Source organism: Leucoraja erinacea, chromosome 18 (assembly GCF_028641065.1).
Source record: "Leucoraja erinacea ecotype New England chromosome 18, Leri_hhj_1, whole genome shotgun sequence".
In the NCBI taxonomy this organism is placed as follows: Eukaryota; Metazoa; Chordata; class Chondrichthyes; order Rajiformes; family Rajidae; genus Leucoraja; species Leucoraja erinaceus.
In genome coordinates, this window is record NC_073394.1 from 32621267 (window position 1) to 32644678 (window position 23412).

General features: G+C 46.3%; 1 protein-coding gene across 1 annotated transcript in view; it reads left to right on the top strand.

The window, feature by feature from the left end:
- Positions 1 to 1890: 1890 nt before the first annotated feature.
- The window catches only part of LOC129705884 (inactive serine protease PAMR1-like), a 59281-nt gene continuing 37759 nt past the window's right edge, over positions 1891 to 23412 (top strand). Inside the window, 4 exon segments of the mRNA XM_055649752.1 lie at positions 1891 to 2364; positions 13026 to 13202; positions 16068 to 16193; positions 21289 to 21403. Coding sequence (XP_055505727.1) covers positions 2244 to 2364; positions 13026 to 13202; positions 16068 to 16193; positions 21289 to 21403 — 539 coding nt within the window. The 5' untranslated portion in view covers positions 1891 to 2243.

Here is a 23412-nt window from a genome sequence, read left to right on the forward strand (position 1 = left end):
CTGTTGTGGTGTTAGAGACTCATGCAGACAGACCAGGGTGGCACGGGCCCAGGTCTAGGGTGGCACGGTGGTGCAGCGGTAGAGTTGCTGCCTTACAGCGCCAAAGACCCGGGTTCAATACTGACTACGGATCCTGTCTGTACGGAGTTTGTACATTCTCCCTGTGACTGCGTGGGTTTTCCCCAGGTGCTCCTGTTTCCTCCCAGACTCCAAAGACGCACAGATTTGTAGGTTAATTGGCTTCGGTAAAGATTATAAATGTTCCTAGTGTGTAGGATAGCGCTATTGTACAAGGATCACTGGTCGGTGGGGACACAGTGGGCCGAAAGGTCTGTTTTTGTGCTGTATCTCTAAACTAAATCTAAACTAAACTGAATGAGACAAGCCTGGTGAGTGATAGGTGGAAACAAAGAACCGCAGATGCTGGTTAATACACAAAAGGACACAAAGTGCTAGAGTAACTTAGTAGGTCAGGCAGCAACGCTGAAGAACGTGGATAGTAGATGTTTCTGGTCGAGACACGAGATGTCACTTATCCATGTTCTCCAAATGTACTCCAGTACTTTGTGTCCTTGAGTGATAGGTGGGTACAGATGAGGAGGGGGGATGGGGGGATGTTTCAATGGCAGATGGTTGGACAAAGGCTAGAGATTAAAAGACAAGAAGTGTGAACTGAGTTACTCCAACACTTTTGTCTTTTTCAGTCAACCAGCATCTGCAGTTCCTTGTATCTAACTCCAATCTGGTAGTTTTACGGTGATTTAATCTTTATGAAAAATTCTACTCCAATGAGTAAGCTGCCTTTGGGTGACATGCGTTCAAACTGACTGGATTAGTGGCCAACGCCACTAATGTGACGCAGTAACAGTGTGTGTTGTGCCAATAACAGGGAATCTGGTTGAAAAGCCATTAAAGTGACAGATACAGTAGACACAAAATACTGGAGTAACTCAGTGGGACAGGCATCATCTCTGGAGACAACGAATGGATGATGTTTCAGGGCGAGACCCTTGTTCAGACTGCCAGTTGTCCAGGTCTTGACCCGAAACATCACCCATTTCTTCTATCCAGAGATGCTGCCTATCCCGCAGTTATTCCAGAATTTTGTGTCTATCTTTGATGTAAACCAGTGTCTGCAGTTCCTTCCCATGCAGGAAGGTGGCGATGATGAAGTTTGTCCTCAGTGGGTAAGTGGAGACAATAGACAATAGGTGCAGGAATAGGCCATTTGGCCCTTCGTGCCAGCACTGCCATTCAATGTGATCATGGCTGATCATCCACAATCCCCTGACTCCACTAACTTTAAGAGCCCTATCTAGGTCTCTCCACCGCCCTCTGCAGAGAATTCCACCGACTCACAACTCTCTGTGGCAAGACCACAACAATCCTCAGGGACTGACTGACTCTACTGGCCAGAATGTCCCAATTCCAGGTCTAGTATTCACGGCAACCTATCCGGGCAGCCTAAGGACATGACTCAGTGATAGACGCAGAGTGCTGGAGTAACTCAGCCGGTCAGGCAGCACCTCTGGAGAAAACGAACGGGTGATGTTTTGGATCGGGGACCCTTCTTCAGATACGAAACATCATCCATCCTTTTTCTCCAGACTTGCTGCCTGAGTTACTCCAGCACTTTGTGTCTATCTTTGGCATTTGCAGTTCCTTGTTTCTACTGACATGACCTGGTTGAGTGGTCTGGGGAACTTGGCCCTCGGCCCATTCTATCTCAGCAATGTTGTAAGGAGTCACTGGGGTCATGGTGAGTAATGGGAACATGTCAAACCAAATCGCAGCAAACCTTTGGACAGTGAGAAAGCTGCCAATGGAAGAGTAAGCACATTTTTTTGTGCTCCAGCTACAGACTTTATTGCAACACGGGGTGCTGTGGTAAATCAGCATAGCCTTGGGGGAACAGTGAATTCCAGTTGTCTGACCATGATGTCGGAGGGAGGGGGGAGCTGTTTAAAAGGGTGATTGTGAGGAGTGGGATAGAGCAGGGCGAATGTTAAAGGCACACGAAGCCTGAGCAGCACTCTGCCTGCTCTTGGTGTGCTTGCCAAACGCACGGCGGCTTTAATGGAAAGACTGGAGCTCCCACAGAGGGTGATGTCATGCATTTCTCATCTGAGAGCCGACTGTTTTTTTTGATGGAGACTTTTTTTCAAATGCTGTGGTAGGAAAGTACTGGAGGATCCACGGCATGAAGTCACAGGGAGCAGGGGAAGGAAGGGTGTGAAGGGGACATGCTGGCTGCGGGACAGAGGAGAGGGGAGCTGAGGCGGGCGAGCAGCCACAGGATGGGGGCTTGGACAGCGCTGAGCTTGCTGCTCCTCCACATGCCGGCTGTTCACAGTCTGCCCAGAGGTAAGGCAAACCTGGCGAATGTATCATCCTCTCCCCACCGCAGTGGGACAGGCACAGAGAACAATGCAGCGGGCAGCACTGTGGCAATGTACCACTCCGGGCACCCAGGGGCGATGATCAGAGCACAGGGCAGTTGGGGTCAGTGATCCCGGGAGGGGGGGGGGGGGGGGGTGGGTGCATGTCCGTGATTCCCGGGGAGAGGGAGTGAGTGTCAGTGTTTCCAGGGATAGTGTGTGAGTATCGGTGATCCTGGGAATGGCGGGGTGCGTGTCAGTCTTCCCCAGGGGTTGAGAGTGACGGTCAGTGTTCCCGGGGACAGTGTGTGAGTGTCAATGTTCCCCAGGGTGGGGTGTGAGTATAACAGTTCCCCAGGGTGGGGGTGTTTGTTTCAGTGTTCCTGCCATTGTGTGTGTGTGCGTCAGGCACTGAATTTTCCAGCCCTGATCCACTCGCATGCATTTCCCTGTCCTGTCACATCATCCACTTAACCTTGAAAGCCCATTCCATGTAACTCCTCGTTTCCTTCCAATGCTCCCTTTCCCATCGCTGGTGATCCATGTTGCTTTAATTAATCGGGTATAATCGTTTCCTGCAACCACATCCAGTTGCCCCCTGGGTTTGTTATCCAGTCGCTCCCTGTTCATTGATCCATTCACTCCAGCCCTTTCTTCCCCCATCCTGCTGTAGATTCCCTGTGCCCCCCTTGTCCAGCGTGTGCGTTCTTGGGTCCAGCTGCTCTGTGTCCCATGCTTGACCAAAATCAGGGCTACGTCACTCACTGCCCTGTCTTGGTCCACGGAACATTGCACTCGGTAATTCATGACTACCTGTTCCATGAGCTCCCACCCTCTCCCGCGTCATTGCCTCTCTGCACGCTGTCCTTTCTCTCTGATAATCTTCAGTCAATGATCGCCCCTTTGATCATTCTGTGGTTTTGCTATGAGTCAATAGCCTGTTCAGTTTCCACATGTTGTTTTCCACCTCCAGCTGTCAAAATGGCATATTGGCAGTGAGGTATGTGGGATGATCAGAGGTACTAAAATATACAGTGCAATCACGACTTTCTTTTAGTTTTTTCATTGGCATTTTTTCACATGTCATGCTTCTGTTTGGTAAATTCTACAGGTTGCTGATTGTAATTGTTATTATTATGTTCTGTGAAATAAATATCAAATTATTCTCTGCATCATATACTGAGTGGCATTCTCCGCATACGCTGAATTTTACCCTACATTTTTTATTCTGTAAATCATTCACTGTAATCTATACTAAGTGGTATTCTGCATCTAATATATATTATATCTGGAGTACTGGAGTACTGGACGAGGAGACCAGGCAGTAATGGTTTCCTGATTTAAAAAGGGAAGTAAATGTGCAGGAAATATCTGGAGATGATTTACTAGACTGCTATCTGATGTGAGTGGGTTCTCTCGTGAGATCTAAGGAGGGGTCGCTGGCCTGAAATATTAACTGGTTCCTCCTTGCACGGAGGCCACTTGTTGGCTGAGTTCTTCCAGCATTTCTGTGTTGGTCTTCTGAGGACAGATGGATTGGTTTAACCTTTTAATCTGCTGTATTGTAGAGAAGTGAGGGGGGACTTGATTGAACCTAACCTGAGGTGTAGACACAAGGAACTGCAGATGGTGGTTTGCAAAAGAGGACACAATGCGCTGGAGTATCTCAGCGGGGGCCAGGGAGCATCTCTGGAGAACACGGAGAGGCGGTGCTTCGGTCAGCACCCCACTTCAGTCTGATCGTGGGGTTGGGAAGGAAAGCAGGGCGAGGAGAGGCAAGACAAAGCATGGCAGATGATAAATAGACATACGTTGGGGGAGGGGGCTGGGGGTGGGGGGTGGGGCAGATGGTTGGAACAAAGGCCAGGGATTAAAATTGGTGTGAACAAAAGGAATTGTCGAGTTGCAAATTGTGAAGCCAGAGGAAGGAATGTGGGTGGAGGGGGAGGGGAGAAATAGATGTGGGGCATGTGGGGGGGGGGGGTGCGGAAGAAAAGGGAGGTGTGGGGAAAAAGTGGAGAAGGAGGGGAGGAAGATATGGGGTCACCTAAAATTGGAGAGTTCAATGTTCATACCATTGGGTTGTAAGCGATCTAAGAAGAATTTGAGGCCCTGTCCCTTCAGTTTGCATGTGTCCTCACTCTGGCAATGGAGGAGTCCCAGGACGGAAAGATCAGTACGGGAATGGGAAGGGAAGTTAAAATAATTAGCAACAGGGAGATCCAGTAGGTCTCAGCGGACCAAGCACAAGTGTGGACAGAATGGCCAGTATGTGAATGGGAAGGGGGGTAGACCTCTCCTGTGAGGTAACTTGACAACAGGGATGTGGAGAAGATTTTTCATCTTGTGAGGTAATCTGGAACTATGTGTCAAACTGTGGATTTATTAAATCAGAGAATTGCTCATTTAAGGAAATCTTTTTTCTCTCTGAGAGTCGTGGGTATTTGGAACTCACTTCGTCAAATTCTATGGAGCAGAAACATGGCCATGTTTTTGACTATGTTTAAGGCAGAGGTGGTTAGATGCATGATGAGGAGGAAGGTGAAAGTTTGCTGAGAGTTAATGGGAAAATAGACTTGAGGTCAGTCAGATTTGGAATGATCTTGATAAATGGTGACGCTCAAGTCTCCTACTAATTCGTGTGTTCCTATGATTGTACTCCTCACAACATGGATAGGGCAGGTTTAGAGAGATATAGGCCAAATGCAGCTGTGGGACTAGTGTAGATGGGATATGTTGGGCGATGTGGGTCAGACCCTTACCCATTCATCATCTCAAGCCTATTACCACTTGCTCCACCGGGGGATTTAGTATAGATAGCTCTTTTAATTAAGTGAATTATATGCTAAAGGTTCTCCAGAAATATCAGCCACTGTCATGAAGTCCCTGGTGTGGGAGTGAAATGGATCCATTGTAATTAGTGGAAGTTGTCAGCCCAGTGTGCAGCCGGCAGGCCAGTGCAACAGTATAACACCAAATGCCATCCATGCTGGATATCTGGAAGATGTTGCAGAAAGACTAGAGAGTGGTACAGAGTTGGAAATGTCGAGTGGTCAACATTTATTTCACCCATGGCCCCATATTCTGCTCTGAGGCACAACTATTGAATGGATTAAATCAGTAACTGCGCACTATACATATGAAGAATGGTCATCTCTCCTACTGCAAACAAACATGTTGCTATAACAAGCTGGGAAGAACGCAGAGAAGATGTATGAGGACGTTGCCAGGACTTGAAGGGCTGAGGTATAGGGAGAGGTTGGGCAGGGTAGGACTTATTCCTTGGAGCGCAGGAGGCTGAGGAGTGATTTTATAGAGATGTATAAAATCACGAGGGGAATAGATAGGGTGAATGCACAGTCTTTTACCCAGGGTAGGGGCATCAAAAATAAGAGGACATATGTTTAAGGTGATAGGGATTTAATAGGACTTGAGGGACAACTTTTTCACTCAGAAGCTGCTGGGTATATGGAACAAACTTCCAAAGGAGATAGTTGAGGCAGGTTCTATGACAGCATTTAAACACACTTGGACAGGTACACGGATAGGATAGGTTTGGAGGGATATGGGCTAAACATGGACAAAGGGGACCAGCTATGATGGGAAGTGTAGGAAGGAACAGCATATCCTGGTTTAAACTGAAAAAGCTGGAGTAACTCAACGGGTTAGACAGCATCTCTGGAGAAAAGGAATAGGTGACGTTTCGGGTCGAGAGCCTTCTGCGGCATCTTGGTCGGCATGGGCGAATTGGGCTGAAGGCCCGGTTTCTGTGCTACATTAGTTTATCACTGTATGTGTTTCTAAACAGTGCCACTACTGTGACTGCACAGTGACAGAGGTTTATAAGTGGCCACTGGGAGAATTTTACGACAATAAACTTCATATTATCTACAATTAGCTTATGTAAAGTGGTCGAAACAAACATGGCGGTGATTGTGGCCTCAGGGCTTAACGTGTGGTACCTGCTCCAACCATTGCCTCTGCTCTAAGCTGGCTCACTGACCACACTCCTTTCCTTCATGTCTCTCAAATTGCCTCTAACTGTTGCTGCTAACGCTCTGGTCCTTTTGCCTTGTTAAAAAAAGTTCCAACCCTTGACCTCCCACCCATTCTAAAAAACATGGAAAAGGTATCCGAGTTAGAATGAAAATGGATAAAACCGATTGCGATTGGTATGATAACAACATGGAAGATGCACCCTAGCAGTGACCTTGTAGGGCCATCATGATGTTGTAGTTACAACATCTCCTTGAATTGCGGGTCAGATAATTTGCTTCTGTGCGCAGAAGACAAAAGATTGTGGATTTTGATCCCAAGTGCCCCCCAAATGTGGAGTCAAGAGTGCAGGTACAACTTGCTATCGGAAAAGACTCATTGGTGCTACTGGAGATGTGGCAACGGTCCACACTTGCAATGCCAGCCCGAGAGCAGGTCCTAGTGGGTGATGCAGGGCCAAGGGGACCAGAAACACACTGTAGGACACACACTGTGAAGGGAAACCACAGGACTCCTTACAGTAACATCACCTTAAGAGCAAAGTAAGCTAAAGCCACCTTTTCTTTCATATCCTTGGTGTGCCACGTTTACTTCACTCATGGACTATATTTTGTGCTGGTGACAGACTTTTGCCATTCTACGTCACCAGCTACTGCTAACTGCATCTTCCTTCATTGCCACGGTGAGTTCACCACAACCCTTATTCTACACTCATCGGTCAGTCCCTTTCACCTCAGTATCCTCCCTATCCTCTCTCGTACACAAGGGTATACTGTTTCAGGCCAGGCCTTGCTGGTCTCTTGACTGAAGGTCTTAAAGTCAATATCTTGAAGATCCCAACAGCTGCCCAGGTGGAGAACTAAGTTGCTAAGGCAGCTTAGTGTGTCGGAGGTTGTCTCTGGAGTGTCGGAGGTTGAGAAGTATACAACATTATGAGAGGCATAGATAGGGTAGACAGTCAGAAAAGTTTTCCTAAAGTTGACATGTCAAAGACGAGACGGATACATTTGAAAGAAAATGTGTGGAGCAGGTTCTTTACACTGATAGTGGTGGGTACCTGGAATGTGGTACTCGGGGTGGTGATGGAGGCAGATATGATAGTAGCATTTAAGAGACTTTTAGATAGGTACATGGATATGCAGGGAATGGAGGAATGTGAATCAAGTGCAGGCAGAGAAACTTAGTTTAACTTGGGATCATGTTCCGTATGAACATTGTGGGCTGAAGGGCCTGTTCTGAACGGTCCTGTTCTATGCTGTAAAGCGGTGATGGTCAAACACCTTGAATTGCAAACACTGGCAGCTATATAACCGTGGCATGTGTCACCTTTGTAACTGGCCTGCCAAGTTACTTTTAAGAGTGAAAAGTTTCATGATCACTATTACAAACACTGCCTTTTTTAATTCCAGAATTTATTTGGATAACTTTTATTAAATTTCCCAGTTGCTGTTCAGGGATTGAACTGTTGTCCAAGTTCGAATAGCTTGAGTACTTCAGTAAATTTATTGCCAATTAGAACCGATGAAGTTTAAAAGGTAATTGAATCTTAATGAGGTGCCAACTGCACATGGTGTATATCAGTTACAGGCAGTGCTGAGAGCTGAACACTTTAATCAACATGAGTCAGAGTGGAATAGCCACTGGATCATACAATACTTGGTGGTGTTCAAACATTAGTCACATACTTGGTGCATTGCCCTTGTTCCAGTTGCCGACTTCACAATGTGTTCCCACCACCGACATAGTAAGGGCTGCAAGCCGGCAGCCCTGCCAGCAGCGTGTCAGTTTTGCTACTTTTTAAATTTTTTTAGTGTGTTTAAATGTATGTTTTTAATGATTCTCTGTGTGTTTTGTATGGGGGGTGGTGTGGGGGTGTAAGGGGGAAACCGCTTTGGTCACCTCCTCCACGGAGAGGCGACTTTTTCCATGTCGCCTGCCTCGTGGCCTAACATCGAGGATCGGGCGGCTTTTCCCGGAGACACGTCCGGGGCTTTAGCGGCGGGCGCAGCGCGGTCTCTCGGCGTGGAGCGGGCGAGCCTTCGCCGGGGCTCGCCGGAGGGAAGCACTCCTTTCGCCGGCCCGCGGCAGCCTGAAGCCGCGGTCTGCAGTGCTCCAGCTGGCGCGACGTCCGCAGCCTGGGATCCCTCGTTGGGGACCCGGGAGAAGAAGAAGCTCCCACCGCCGGCCCGCGGCCAATTTCTACCGTGGGAGCGGCGTGGACTTACCATCAGGAGCGGGGTCCCTCGCCGGGGACCCCTGGAGGGGAGCTTCGACCGCCGGCCTCCTCTGGCAATTTGTTCCATACGTCCACCATCCCTTGTGTAAAAATCTTACCCCTCAGATTTCTATTACATATTTTCCCTTTCACCTTAAACCGATGTCCCCTGGTCCTCGATTCATCTACTTGCCTACTGGCAAGCGATTCTGAGCATCTACCTGATCTATTACTCTCATGATTTTATGCACCTCTATAAGATCAATTAGCTTGCATTGGGTTAGGGTATGGTGATTATTGGCTGTTGATGCGGTGAATGTTGGTTGACAGTGGGTTGAATATTCATGATCATACAGTGAGTTATGTTCAGAATGAGGCCATTTGGCCCATCAAGTCTACTCCGCCATTCTTTTCCTCTCAACCCCATTCTCCTGCCTTCTCCCCATAACCTCTGACACCCGTTCTAATCAAAAATCTATCAATCTCTGCCTTAATAATATCCATTGATTTGACCTCCACAGCCGTCTGTGGCAATGAATATTGGCCCATTTTGTGGTGAATATTGTGTGGTGCATTGAATCACGGTCTATGCTGCGCTGGGCTTCGATCTATGTTATGTCTACAATGCATTGGAGCACACTAGTCCTGTTCAACCAGTGAAGTTAATTTCTTTGTTGGTTGATGTAAGGTTATGATTTTTCCTCTCTGGAAACTGAGCTGCTCCTCTTTGGAAATTTGAAGATGCCCACTTCAACGTTTAACTTCATCACCACTTACCTGCTGTGCTTTGAATTTCACACCTCGTGGTACCGACCCACAATTCCCCTTCACTGAGGTCCCATGAACAAGTCACAGACTGCTCCTGACGGGAGACCCAATGAGGGGCTGTGACTCCTTGACAGATGATCACTGGCCCATCCGCCAGCCCACCCCTCCTGGTACCAAATGCAGGAACCTGCTACCTTGCTGGCTGCCTCTTGGTTCGAGCCCCCGTCAGTGACATACAGCCACCGACCCCAGGCCTCGCCCCCACTCATCCCCCATCTTGGAACTGCCTGCTTCCCTGCGCTGCAGTTTGTATCGGAGCAACGAGGGAAAGAAAGGCCTTTGCCTCATGCAAGGGTGGTTCAGTCCTGCCTGATGCCACTGAAGTTGGAGCCACGATAAGTGGCAGTGCAGTGGTAGAGTTGCTGCTTTACAGCACCAGAGACCCAGGTTCAATCCTGACTACGGGTGCTGTCTGTATGGAGTTTGTACGTTCTCCCTGTGACAGCATGGGCTTGCTCCGGGTGCTCCGGTTTACTCCCACATCCCAAAGACATGCAGGTTTGTAGCTTATTTGGCTTCGGTAAAATTGTAAATTATCCCTAGTGTACGGGGTGATAGCTGGCCGGTGCGGACTTGATGGGCCGAAGGGCCTGTTTCCGTGCTGTGTCTCTAAAGTCTAAAGTAAAGTGCCTAGTCAAGGAGCAAAATGCCCTATTGTGCATTTAACTGTGACTCATTAACCCTTCTCCAAGGGTAGCAATGAATTTGAATGTTGGGTGAGTCACAGTCTAGTTTATTTTAGTTTAGAGATGCAGCGTGGAAACAGGCCCCTCGGCCCATCGAGTCTGCACTGACCAGCGATCACCCATACACTAATTCTATCCTACACACCTAGGGACATTTACAGAAGCTAATTACCTACAAATCTGCACATCTTTGGGATGTGGGAGGAACCCAGAAAAACCCCACACGTTCACAGGGGGAACATGCAAACTCCGTACAGACAGCAACTGTAGTCAGGATCGAATCTTCATCTCTGGCGCCGTAAGGCCGCTTCACTACTGCTGAGCCACTATGCCGTCATTATTAGATGAATGGGCATTACTGTCTGGAGTATACAACCTGTAAGGATACAGTGGATCATTCATTTGGTTACAGTAAGCTTATTGTGAACTTATCCTGACTTAAACAACTGATGACTGGTGCTACTCCCTGGACCATCCTCCTGGTAAACTCATTTGACAGTTTTGTCTGTGTGAGTGAAGCATCTCCTGGAATATTACCAAGGCAGATCCCAGGGGGACGAGCAAGAAGCGGATTTGCAGAGTCCAGAGTTATGGATACTGTAATACCTTCACCTCGTAACTCAGCAGACTCAGGGACTGTAGTGGGTGCCACCTTCAATTTTGCAATGACCCGTCAGCCTTAGCAAGATGCGTTGTCGGGGCACTCTCCCTGAGAACAATGGAGGAGCCAGCGGAGGTACTTGGTAACTTTGTCAGCACCGTATGTGGCGATTATTTGCATATGTATTTGGGTATGCAAGCAAAGGATTTCACTGTCCCTTGTCACATGTGATAATACATTATTCCATTCCACTCCGCTATGTTGGAGGAAACCGGAGCACCTGGAGGAAAACTAAGCGGCCACAGGGAGAATGTGCAAACTCCGCACAGGAAGCATGTGAGGTCAGGATCTAACCGGGGTCCATGGTGCTGTGAGGCAGCAGCTCTACCAGTGGTAGTGGTGCCAACTGTTAATGGACAAGTGAGAGGAAGCACATTGCAGGGCTTGAGGGAGATGAAGAGGGGTATGGGACTGATGGCATTGATGCTTTGGGTGCTGACATGGAGCCAATCAGTCTGATAGCCACCTTCAGTGTTTTCTTAAGTAAGATACAAGAATGGAAGGCAACGGCAACAATTCTCCAATAAAACATGGCGGTGAGGCTGCATCATCAGCCGTTCACTTGGTCATGACCATTACAAGTGGTATTATACTCACAATGGCCGTTCTGATGTTTTAAGTTGGATGCTGGAGAAGGAGATAGCATATTCATGTTAATAGCATTGTTTCTCTGCAGTGAACTGCTCAATGTATGGTATCCACTTTTTACAATATAGTTGAATATTGCCATATATCGCCTATAGATATATTTGCCTTCGAAGTAAAGTTGGATCATGTTTTCAAAATACATTTTTTTTCCTTCAAGAATAGTTTCTTACCAACAACCACCAGGATCTTGAACACGACACAACACTAACTAAACCATAAACAATGGAGTGTCTCTGGTTGCACTAAAGACTTTGGGCTTCTTTACACTGGTATTGGGGTTATTAATTTGTAGAGTTTTTAGTTTGAGTATTATGTTTATAATCCAGTCTTGCTGCTGCAAGTAAGAATTTCATTGGTACATTATGATAAGTCAACACTCTTGACTCGTGACTCTAGACTAATAGACACCTCAGCTTCATATATATACCTTTACTGCCCATCCAACTAAAAACCCCAATCCCAGCGTCAGAGGTTTTAACTCTACTTTAAATCCACTTCTGTGGCTTTCTATCAGTTAAGTTCAAGTTGAAGTTTAGTGTCATAAGTGCACGTGCAGTGAGGTGCTGGTACAATGAACAACCTTGCTTATGGCAGCATCACAGGACATGGACTCAGACAATACGCAAAAACATAAATTATACATCCTTATGTGAAAAACAACACGATATCTAAATATCACCATTAAATGCCTGTCTCCAATTTTAAGAGGATGTTTTTGTAGGAAGGAACGGCAGATACCGGTTTAAACAGAAGATAGACGCAAAATGCTGGAGTAACTCAGAGGGTGATACAGCATCTCTGGAGAGAAGGATGGGGGAGGGAAGGAGAGAGGGTTACAGGGGTTCAAGTTCCAAAGTCGTCTTTTTGTGTCTCATTGTATGTAACTCGTTTTCATCTAGGCCACAGTTAACAATGGCCTGACTCCTTAATCAAAAATAATAGAATCTGGAGAAGCGAGAGGGGATGAGTTTGGTGGTTCAATAAGGGGAGATATATAATAAATGGGAACACGGTGACAATTTGGGCGAGCACTGGAACCTTGCAATATACACATGTAGATCTTCAAAGGTAATGGGCCTTGAAGTGGTTAAAAAGGCACATGGGTTAATTTGGATTTAGTTTGATTTCTTTATGGTTACCTATACAATGATACAGTGAAATGCTTGTTCTTCAAACTATTCAGTCACATCTTACAATATAGGTAGGGAGGAACTGCAGATACTGGTTTAAAACAAAGACACACAGAAAGATGGAGTAACTCAGTGGATCAGGCAGCATCTCTGGGGAAAAGGAATATGCGATGTTTTGGGTTGAGACCCTTCATCAGACCCATTCTTCAGTCTGAAGAAGGGTATTGACCCGAAATGTCACCTATTCCTTTTCTGCAGAGATGCTGTCTGACTCGCTGAGTTACTCCAGCATTTTGTGTCTATTTAGGATGATGCTTACTGGGTCTGAATGTCACACCGGATTCTCTCCTCCCACCCCCTCTCTTCTCCAGAAGGTACCCATTTGCAGCAAACTATCTTTCACTTCTCTGCTGCTACAATATAAATGGCCTCTCAATTTGCCAGGAGTGTGAACAGCCATTGCCTTTTCCATTTTGCTTGCAGGGTATACTCTCATCAACGAGGACTGCCCGGGAGCGGAGTGGAATATCATGTGTCGGGAATGCTGTGAGATAGATCAGATTGAATGCACCTGTCCTGGAAAACAGGAAGTGGTGGGCTACTCTGTCCCATGCTGCCGGAACGAGGAAAATGAATGTGACTCTTGTCTGATCCACCCAGGTAAGGTTAAGCTTCCTGGTGCCTTGAGAGTGAGTGTCCAGCCATTAGACTCCTTGCAACCACTGAACTTTAGGAGGGATAAAAGTTATCTCCCTGATATTGCCGGCAAACAACGACGACTTGGGTAAAGAGGCAAGTCTTCTGGAAGGGCCACTGACACAGCCCTGCCTATGGGTTTGGGGCTGTGTCAGTGGCTTGCTTTTTGCTTGCTTCCTTGAACCACACTGCACAACCTTAATCACAACCTTACCTCAGCACTGAACTACCATGGACTTTACATGAGATTGCACTATGTATTTTGTCTCACTATTACAGCCTGGTTACCTAATATAACTGATAATTTATTGTGTTATCCATTATTGTTTGTTGATTTATTTGTTGTGTTGTTGCATTTAAGCTGCAAAAAGTAACATTTCCATTGTTCTGGTCCTGGTGTATCTTGTTGATGCTGCAAAAGAGAAAAAAACATGAACACATCCCATTGTTAAACCCCCCTCTCTCCACCAACGTGGATATATTCTTTTAAATAAACTTTTTGGCATGAGGTTGATGGTGTTCCACTTGACCTCATTGCCCTAGGATATAGGGCACCAACACTGGGTCAGGGTCACTTTCCTGGTGGCACTTTGTATACTTTTGCCAGAGAATGCCAGACAGATGTGAGGTGGGAATGTGCTTTGGGATGCTTTGTATGGTCATGTAGTTTCAGACACATGGTATTAGGTTTGCATCTGTTGAATGGTCAGTTGTAGCAGGTTGTGGAAAGAACAGTATAAAGAATGGTCAACATAGAAACAGGCTATTCAGCTCATGGTTGCGTTGTCCCTTATCTATTACATGCTCCATAAACTCTTAATCCCCCCCCCCCTCCCCTCCCCCACCCTTACCATCTCTTATTCAAGGACCTTTTCCACTCCTGTCATTCCTTCTTCTTCCCATTCCTGTCATGCAGAAGATACAAAAGTTTGAGAGCGCACACCTCCAGACTCAGGAACAGCTTCTTTCCCACTGATGTCAGATTTCTGAATGGTCCTTCCACATGGAAAGATACAGCCCCTATTGTTCAACCTCCTTCATTGTGGAACTTCCCTGGAATTTTAGACTTTAGAGATACAGCTCAGAAACAGGCCATTCGGCCTACCAAGTCTGTGTCGACCAGCCATCACCCCGTCCATGAACACTATCCTACATACAAGGGACAATTTTACACTTACCAAAGCCAATTACCGGGCAAACCTGTACGTCTTTTGGAGTGTGGGAGGCAACCAGCGCACCCAGAGAAATCCCATGCGATCACTGGGACAACATACAAACTTCATACAGACAGCAGTCAGTCATTGTCAGGATCGAACATGGGTCTCTGGCGCTGTAAGGCAGCAACTCTACTGCTGCACCATTGCGCTGCCTCTATGTACTGCTATGCTACAATGCTAATTATTTTTCTCTTTGCTCTTCCTGTTGTTGTTGTGCATGGTTTGATTGCACTCATGTTTAGTATTATTTGATTTACTTGGATAACATGTAAACAAAATATTTTTGGTGCACCTCAGTACCCGTAACAATAATTAACCAAATCGAACTAACTCAAATCCTCTGAGGCACATGATTCCTATTCCTGAAACCCTTCCCTTTAATCTTATATTAGACCAAGTGGGTGGGGAGCAGGGGTAGCAGTGGGGGGGGGGGGGGGGGGGGGGGGGGGGGGGGGGGGGGGGGGGGTGTGGGGAGGGGGGGGGGGGGGGCTCGGACTCTGCTCACCCTGCACCTTCAGCTTTCGGCCTCATGCAGCAGAACCCGGTCCCACTCCAGCTTCACTCAGAGGCTTCCGGTTCAACTCATCAGCTTCAGGCTGGTCGTGCTGGTCGCCGCAGAAGCAGACCGCGAACTGCTCAACACATTGCGCCCCTTCGGCTTTTTACTCCCCTCGCTGCGTTATTGACAGCGGGTTCCAGAATGGGCGGTTTTTACGATTTTTAAACCTTCATAACTTTTGTACTATATCTCCGATTGGAATGAAACTTATTTGACTTGCAGCAGAGGAGAATGATGAGTAAAGTGGTGAAAAATTGTAGCGCTATGGGGGATCGCTTTTGCGCAAATTTAATTACAACGCAGACCGGAAGTGGTCAAGATGAGAGTTTTAGTAATAGTATAGAAGATAGATGAATGCATTTCCCCCCCCCCCCCCCCCACCCCCCCACCCCCCTAAAATCTATAATTGTGCTCAGCCACAATTCTTCATAAATGCTTCTGTCAAATCATCATGTGACTTGGGTTCCAATAAAGTGACTTGCCCACTTTTTGTGATCTTTGTGTTAAATCACAATTAAAACACAAAGAGCTTGTGCTGTAACACCAGGATAAGTGCTCAACCAAGAAAAACCAAGTCCAAAGCCAAAGTAGTATCTAAACTGATTACACAAATTTATACTAAGGACAATAACTAACTCCGTATGCAACAATCAGCTACCTACATAAGCACCAAAAAAAAAAAAAATGATCGTGTGGATGCAAGTGTATCATTGTGGTTATCAAGTGGGCACCTGTGTTCACTGGTGTTTTGTTGTTAGGCCCATGACACCTCGAAGAGGCTCAACAGTTAGTTCTGGTGTCCACCAACCCATCCGCCCCCATCAATACCTGCTCTCACCACCCATGCTACCAGTATCTTCTAAATCAAGGAAACTACTATATTTGTTTGTATCAGGAAGCAATGTGACCTCTTTATTGGAACCTCCTCTTCTCCCCAACCCCCGCCTCTCATCCAAAGGCCAATATTGTACAATTACTGATTTTATTCTCTTTAGATTCCTCGCTCAACCTTTAGATGAAGCAGATATTGAATGTTGGCTTTCTTTGTTCCAGGCTGTGTCATCTTTGACAGCTGCAAGAGATGTAACAATGGCTCGTGGGGGACATTGGATGACTTCTACATCAAAGGGCTTTACTGCTCTGAATGCCACACTGGCTGGTCAGGGGGGGACTGCTTGAGTAAGTAACGCTGAGGACACTGTGTACTCTTTCCATATCCGCCAACCTTTCCGAGTGAAAAGGGCCGTGTTCCATCATTACTGACTGAAAGGCTGCTGTGGGAGGGAACACAAAAGCCAGATCAGAGACTTCATCATTGCTACTAGAAGCTCCATAAGGCCACATACAAAGCACCATGCAATTCTGTCTCCAAGGGAGAGGCATATTTTCCTCCGAATGCAAGAAATAAAAGCAAATATAATGAGGGCGAAATTTTAAAAACTCAGAATGCTGGGAATGTTCTGTAGGTCAGGCAGTGAGCGGGAGAAATAAGTTAATGTTTCATTTCGTTTAGTTTAGAGACACAGTGTGGAAACAGGCCCTTCGGCCCACTGAGTCCTTGCCGACCAGTGATCACCCGTACACTAGTTCTATCCTACACACTAGGGGCAATTTACTGAGGTCAATTAACCTAAAAACCTGCACGTCTTTGGAATATGGGAGGAAACCGGAGCATCCGGAGAAAACCCACGTGGTCACTGGGAGAATAGACAAGCTCCGTACATACAGCACCCGTAGTCAGGATCGAGGCCGGGTCCCTGGCACTGTGAGGCAGCAACTCTACCGATGTGCCACCCTCTTCTTTCTGATGTCGCTGAGAAAGGTCAGATATGTAAAGAGCTTTAAACAAGTTCAGAGGTCAGTCAAAGGGGGAAGATGGGTGATAAGGTGGAGATAGGAAGAATTAAATCATGGAAAGGTTAATGATGCAAGACAGAAGGGTTGATAATGTATGGAAGAGTAAGTTATTGGGAATCTCAAGCGACTGCTCCCTCTATCCCTTTAGCGCAAGGGATCAGGCAGGCAGCCCTGGTTGTCGATTCCTAGTGGCTACATATTGATCCCATGCAATCTCAAATATCAGAGGTCCCAACACTAACTTTCAATGGAGTTTCAACATCCTGAAGTCTCACTGTCTATTTCCATGGTGCAATATCTGTAGAAGTCACTAAGTCTGTGCCTGCTTTTGTGATCCCAGTGCCTAATCCCTCTTGATGTTGGTGATTGTCCCTGTCTCTGACGTTGTCCCTGGCTCTGACTTTGTCTTTACGATCTCTTGACTCTTGAGCTTCTAATGACGTATGAGGCATTCCTGCAGTCTGCCTGGAGATGAAACTCGTTTCTCTATAGAATACATTGTCTTCTAGATATGGAGCACATATCGGGTTTCTTAAATCGAGCAAGCTCCGAATCAGATATTTGGTGATGATCCTTGATCATCGTTTACATTGATCCATCGTTTTCACACCTTACCCTTCCATTTCTCTTCTTTCCCTCTCCCCTGGCTCTCAGTCTGACGAAGGGACTCGAGCCAAAATGTCACCCATTCCTTTTCTCCAGCGATGTTGTCTGTCCTGTTGAGTTGCTCCAGCAATTTGTGTCTACTTCACAGAGCTAATGCGTAAAGCACTGACCTCGGGATTCCTCCTCACTCACATCACCATCAAAAGGACACAGGGTGCTGGAGTAACTCAGCCTCTCTGGAGAACGTGGAGAGGTGACGTTTCAGGTCGAGAGCCTTCTTCAGAGTCTGAAGAAAGTTCTTGACTCAAAACATCACCTATGCAAGCTCTCCTGAGATGCTGACTGACCTGCTGAGTTACTCCAGCACTTGGTGCCCTTTTGTGTAAACCAGCACCTGCAGTTCCTTGTTTCATCATTTTGATATCACTGTCTACGGCCCTCTCAAATTAACCCTGTGTCATCTTTCAAAACCTCGGCCTACTTTGTCTTTCTGCCTGATCAGTGAATCTACAGCAAAATATACAGAAATGCACCCAAACCAAATAAGATAATAACTCTTCTTCCCTTCTATTTATTTCAGTGCAGGTTAATCTGGCACTGTATTGTAATTCCCATTGATTCAACTGCAATACAACTTGCTATTCCCATGGTTAACATAGAAACATAGAAATTAGGTGCAGGAGTAGGCCATTCGGCCCTTCGAGCCTGCACCGCCATTCAATATGATCATGGCTGATCATCCAACTCAGTATCCCGTACCTGCCTTCTCTCCATACCCTCTGATCCCCTTAGCCACAAGGGCCACATCTAACTCCCTCTTAAATATAGCCAATGAACTGGCCTCGCCTACCCTCTGCGGCAGAGAGTTCCAGAGATTCACCACTCTCTGTGTGAAAAAAGTTCTCTCATCTCGGTTTTAAAGGATTTCCCCCTTATCCTTAAGCTGTGACCCCTTGTCCTAGACTTCCCCAACATCGGGAACAATCTTCCTGCATCTAGCCTGTCCAACCCCTTAAGAATTTTGTAAGTTTCTATAAGATCCCCTCTCAATCTCTTAAATTCTAGAGAGTATAAACCAAGTCTATCCAGTCTTTCTTCATAGAGGTATTATGAAGTTACTTCTCACTCTTATTACTATGTGACTGAGCAGTTGTTACCCTATAACTAACCAGCTTCTCCCCTTTCTCTACCATCAATTAAACCGTCTTCCAACTTTCGTGCTGACCCCACATTATTTTCTCGTTATTACACTAATTTTTATCAACTCCCACTAGACATGTTGGGTGTAAGAAACAAGGATGTGCTGATTTGAAAGTGAGCGATAGATATTTCTCTCTGCTGACCCAATTAAAATTGGCACATCACACACACTTTCTTAGGTTAAAGTAATATCCCGTATCCATTCCCCTTGGCTGCTCCTATCTCCTTTGATAAAGCTGTACTCTACACCCATGGTCACTCGATACTCTGGCAATCACATACATCTTTTCACACAAAGGGTGGTGGGTGTACGGAACACGCTGCCAGAGGTAGTTGAGGCTGTTGGGACTATCCCAATGTTTAAGAAACAGTTAGAGAGGTACATGGATAGGACAAGTTAAGAGGGATATGGACCAAAAGCAGGCAGGTGGGACTAGTGTATCTGGGACATGTTGGCTGGTGTGGGTAAGATGGGCCGAAGGGCCTGTTTACACACCGTATCATACTATGACTATGACTATCTGTCTATAGGGGACATTTTGCCTCCACGCCAGGGTTAGTCTGGTATTTTATGGCCACATGCTGTGGTTAATTTGTTGCCATGTTATCACATGCCCTAGAGAAGCTGCTAATCTGTGCCCCCTTCCATTGGAGACGAGGAGTTAAAACAGTAGGAAACAGTTTGGCCGTCCGAACCTGCACTCACATCCAGCAAAGACAGCTCATCTACTTTCCTGCACAGTTCCCATTTACATTGAATTCCTGACAGTCAAACCCAGGCTTAAAAATACTCAGTGACTGCACTTCTGTGTCTGGGTTGGAGAATTCTGCAGATTTACAACCCTCCGAGTGAAGAAATTCTCCTTCTCCATAATGTTTCCCACCCTAACAGACTTGTTTATCCTAGCAACCGTTCTTGAGCTTATTTATCCCCAGTAACCATGGGGTTATATATTTGGTTTCCCTTAGATTTGGCAAATGATTTCTGTTATTCCAGTAATCGATCACTTGTCTCCATTCAGCTGAGCTCTCCAGGATAAATACCGATGAGAAGTAATTGAGCGCAGCAGTCAACTAATGGGGTCTTGACATTCATTTTTTTTTTGAAAAAGTAGAAACAGCTGGCAAAGTACTCGAGAAAACTGGGAAAGTGTCATAAATATTGAAAGAAGAAAATGGGATTTGGGAACCTTGGAAATGCACGGAGAGAAATGTATATGGGACTGAAGGGTGGGGTGAATGAAAGGGTGTGACTAGTGAGAGGATGGGATAAAATAGCATGAAGGGCGGGGTGAAAGAGTGAGGAGGGAAGATTAATGGACTATAGTCGATAGAGGACCTGGTGTGGGGGTGACCACCATGAGGGAGGTGGAACTTGTCACTTTGTAAGCATCCTTAGGTGTCCATAAGGTATGCAAGCAAAGAATTTCACTGTGACTTGTCACATGTGACAATAAAGTATTCCATTAAATTCAATTCAATTCAAAGGTGAGATAAGTCTGATGGAAGAATGAGATAGTTGCTGTACACTGTGAGTGGCTCGGTTGTAATCATTTATTGCCTTTCCGCTGACTGGTTAGAAACATAGAATTTAGGTGCAGGAGTAGGCCATTCGGCCCTTCGAGCCTGCACCGCCATTCAATATGATCATGGCTGATCATCCAACTCAGTATCCAGTACTTGCCTTCTCTCCCTACCCTCTGATCCCCTTAGCCACACGGGCCACATCTAACTCCCTCTTAAATATAGCCAATGAACTGGCCTCAACTACCCTCTGTGGCAGAGAGTTCCAGAGATTCACCACTCTCTGTGTGAAAAAAGTTCTTCTCATCTCGGTTTGAAAGGATTTCCCCCTTACCCTTAAGCTGTGACCCCTTGTCCTGGACCCCTTGTTAGCACGCAACAAAAGCTTTTCACTGTACCTCGGTACACGTGACAATAAACCAAAGGGCCTGTCCCACTTGGATGACCTAATCCATGAGTTTGGAAGACCCTAGACGAGTTGATAAAAATGTCACGGTCATGTTGACTCGCCGAAGTAAAAGACCTCCTATGACTATGTCTACAACCTCCTACGACTATGTCTAAGACCTCCTACGACTCCCCACGGCCTCAGTCTTCCACACCTAAGACCATCTACGACTAGCTACTAGTGGAAAATGATCCCATGATAAAATGATGTCATGTTTGCAATTTTTTTGTTGGGCCAGTTACCGACCTACGACTACCATCACGACCTACCTACGACCTACCTAGGAGTAAAAATAATCCATTTTTTCCATGCCGACCTTTTTATCAACTCGTGGACATTTTTTATCAGGCTGGAAAAAGTGCCACAACCTACTTGAGGCCACGAGTACGCGGAGACCACTCACAAGCTCGAGGAAGAGTTACGAAGACCTCATACGACCTCGTGGCGACCATGCTGCGAGTATGGGTCAAGGCCAAACTCGGCAGAGGTCGCCAATTAGGTCGTGATAGTGGGGTAGGGGCTTAAACTGAACTAAAAAATAAACGGAACTACAAGTATTTACAGGAGGGATTTGTATGGATTAAGCTGTATGTTACACAGAACCACTCACAGACTTGATGAGCATATTTCTGTTTCCAGAATGTGGGAATGTAATAAATGCTTCAAGAGGACATATTGTACTGGAAGGATACCCCAGCAACTCTCACTGTGAATGGTCCATATCAGTGAATCCAAACTTCACCGTTGAATTAAGGTAGGATGGGTTTATCATGTGTAGTTTTCGACACCTCTTTATATGCTAAGTCATGGTACAAAAGTTGGCGTTGATTAAGCATGATGAGATTTTCCATGACAAGCCCAACATTTATTGTCCAAGCAAAACTCCCCCGTGAGAAGGTAATGGTGGTGGTGAACCATCGTCTTGGACCACCTCCCAGTCCTAGTGATAAAGGTGCTCCTACAATGCAGACCCTGTGATGATGGACTGCTGATATATTTCCAAGTCAGGCTGGTGTGTGACCTGAAGGGAAGTGTGCAGATCATGTTCCCCATGCACCTGCTGTCCTTGTCCTTCTTGGAGGTGGAGGTTGTGGATTTGGGAAGTGTTATTGAAGCAGCCTCTGTGAATAACTGCAGTGTATTTTTTGGAAGGAGGGAGGGAATGTTAGGATGATAGAAGAGGTACAGTGACTGTTAATGCCGACCTAGATGTCCCATCCAAGCCAGTCCCATTTGCTCCTACCTGGCTCCTATCTCCCTCAATGGTATTACTATGAAAACACTAGTTGGAACAGAACTACCTCTAATGTCCCTCCTCAGTATCCTCCGCTCTGGGGATAACAAACCCAGCCTATCTAGTCTGTCCTCATAACAGAACTGTTCCATTGAAGGAAAGATCTCCCCTTCACCTTCTGGAGTGCAGTCACATCCTTAATGTAAGGATAGAATGAAAGACATGGTGGTCCATGAGGTTTCGTTTTTAGTTTAATTCAATTTGGAGATGCAGCGCGGAAACAGACCCTTCAGCCCACCAAGTCCGCGCCAACCAGCGATCACCATGCACTAACGCTATCCAACATACACTAGGGACAATTTACAATTTTCCAAAGCCAATTAGCAAACAAACCTGTACGTCTTTGAAATGTGGGATGAAACCGGAGCTCCCGGAGAAAACCCATGCAGGTCACGGGGAAAATGTACAAACCCTGTATCGACTATATCCTACCCACACTAGGGCCAATTTACAAATTTACCAAGCTAATTAAACTACAAACCTGTACTTCTTTAGAGTGTGGGAGGAAACCGGAGATCCCATAGAAAGCCCACGCAGGTCACGGGGAGAACGTACAAACTCCGTACAGACACCACTGTTGGTCAGGATTGAATCTGGGTCTCTGACGCTGTAAGGCAGCAACTCTACCGCTGCGCTACCATGCCGTTATATACTGTGGTGTTGCTGATCCTCCATTGTGCCTCATGGATACCCAGCTTTGCGCTAAAGCTAGTCTACTGCAATCCCAGGGTGGAGGGTGATCTTGGTATTAAGACGTGCACTGTTATGGCTTTCCCCCAAAAACATTTGCATTTTGGAGTGACTGTGAAGTTGTGGTTCAGGCATCAATTGCGCTGTTGGCTTTTTATCTGTCTGCATTGAGTGGACAATATTCTGAATCCACTGGGCAATACAGTTTTGATAAAGAACTTCCCAAGGTTGGAGCTTTGGTGCCACCTCCTGTTTGAAATGAATGTTGTCTGTTTTAAGGAAATGCCTTAATATTTAAGATTGACACAAAAAGCTGGAGTAACGCAGTGGGTCAGACTGAAGATGGATCTCGACCTGTAACGGCACATATCTCTTCTCTCCAGAGATGCTGCCTGACCCGCTGAGTTACTCCAGCTTTTTGAGTATATCTTCAGTTTAAACCAGCATCTGCAATTCCTTCCTACAGATTTTAATATCTGTTTATTTAACTGTGTGAGTCTAATATTCTCACCCCAGTTCTCTACCTCTCCATGCCCTGCTCTCTCTGCCTCTGTAACCTCATCCAGCCTTGATCACCCTCAGTGGCGGCTCATGGCTTCAGTTCTCTGGGTCCGAGTTCTGGAACCACATTGGAGCTCTGATAATCCAGCGAACAATTGTTCGGAAGCCCTGATGGTCTGGCATGTGGCTCACTCGTTAGTTTGGATTGTGAGTTGTGGAGTGGGAGCAGGGTGGAAGGATGAGGACTGCACGTATGTGGTCAGGGTCCAGAACGCCAG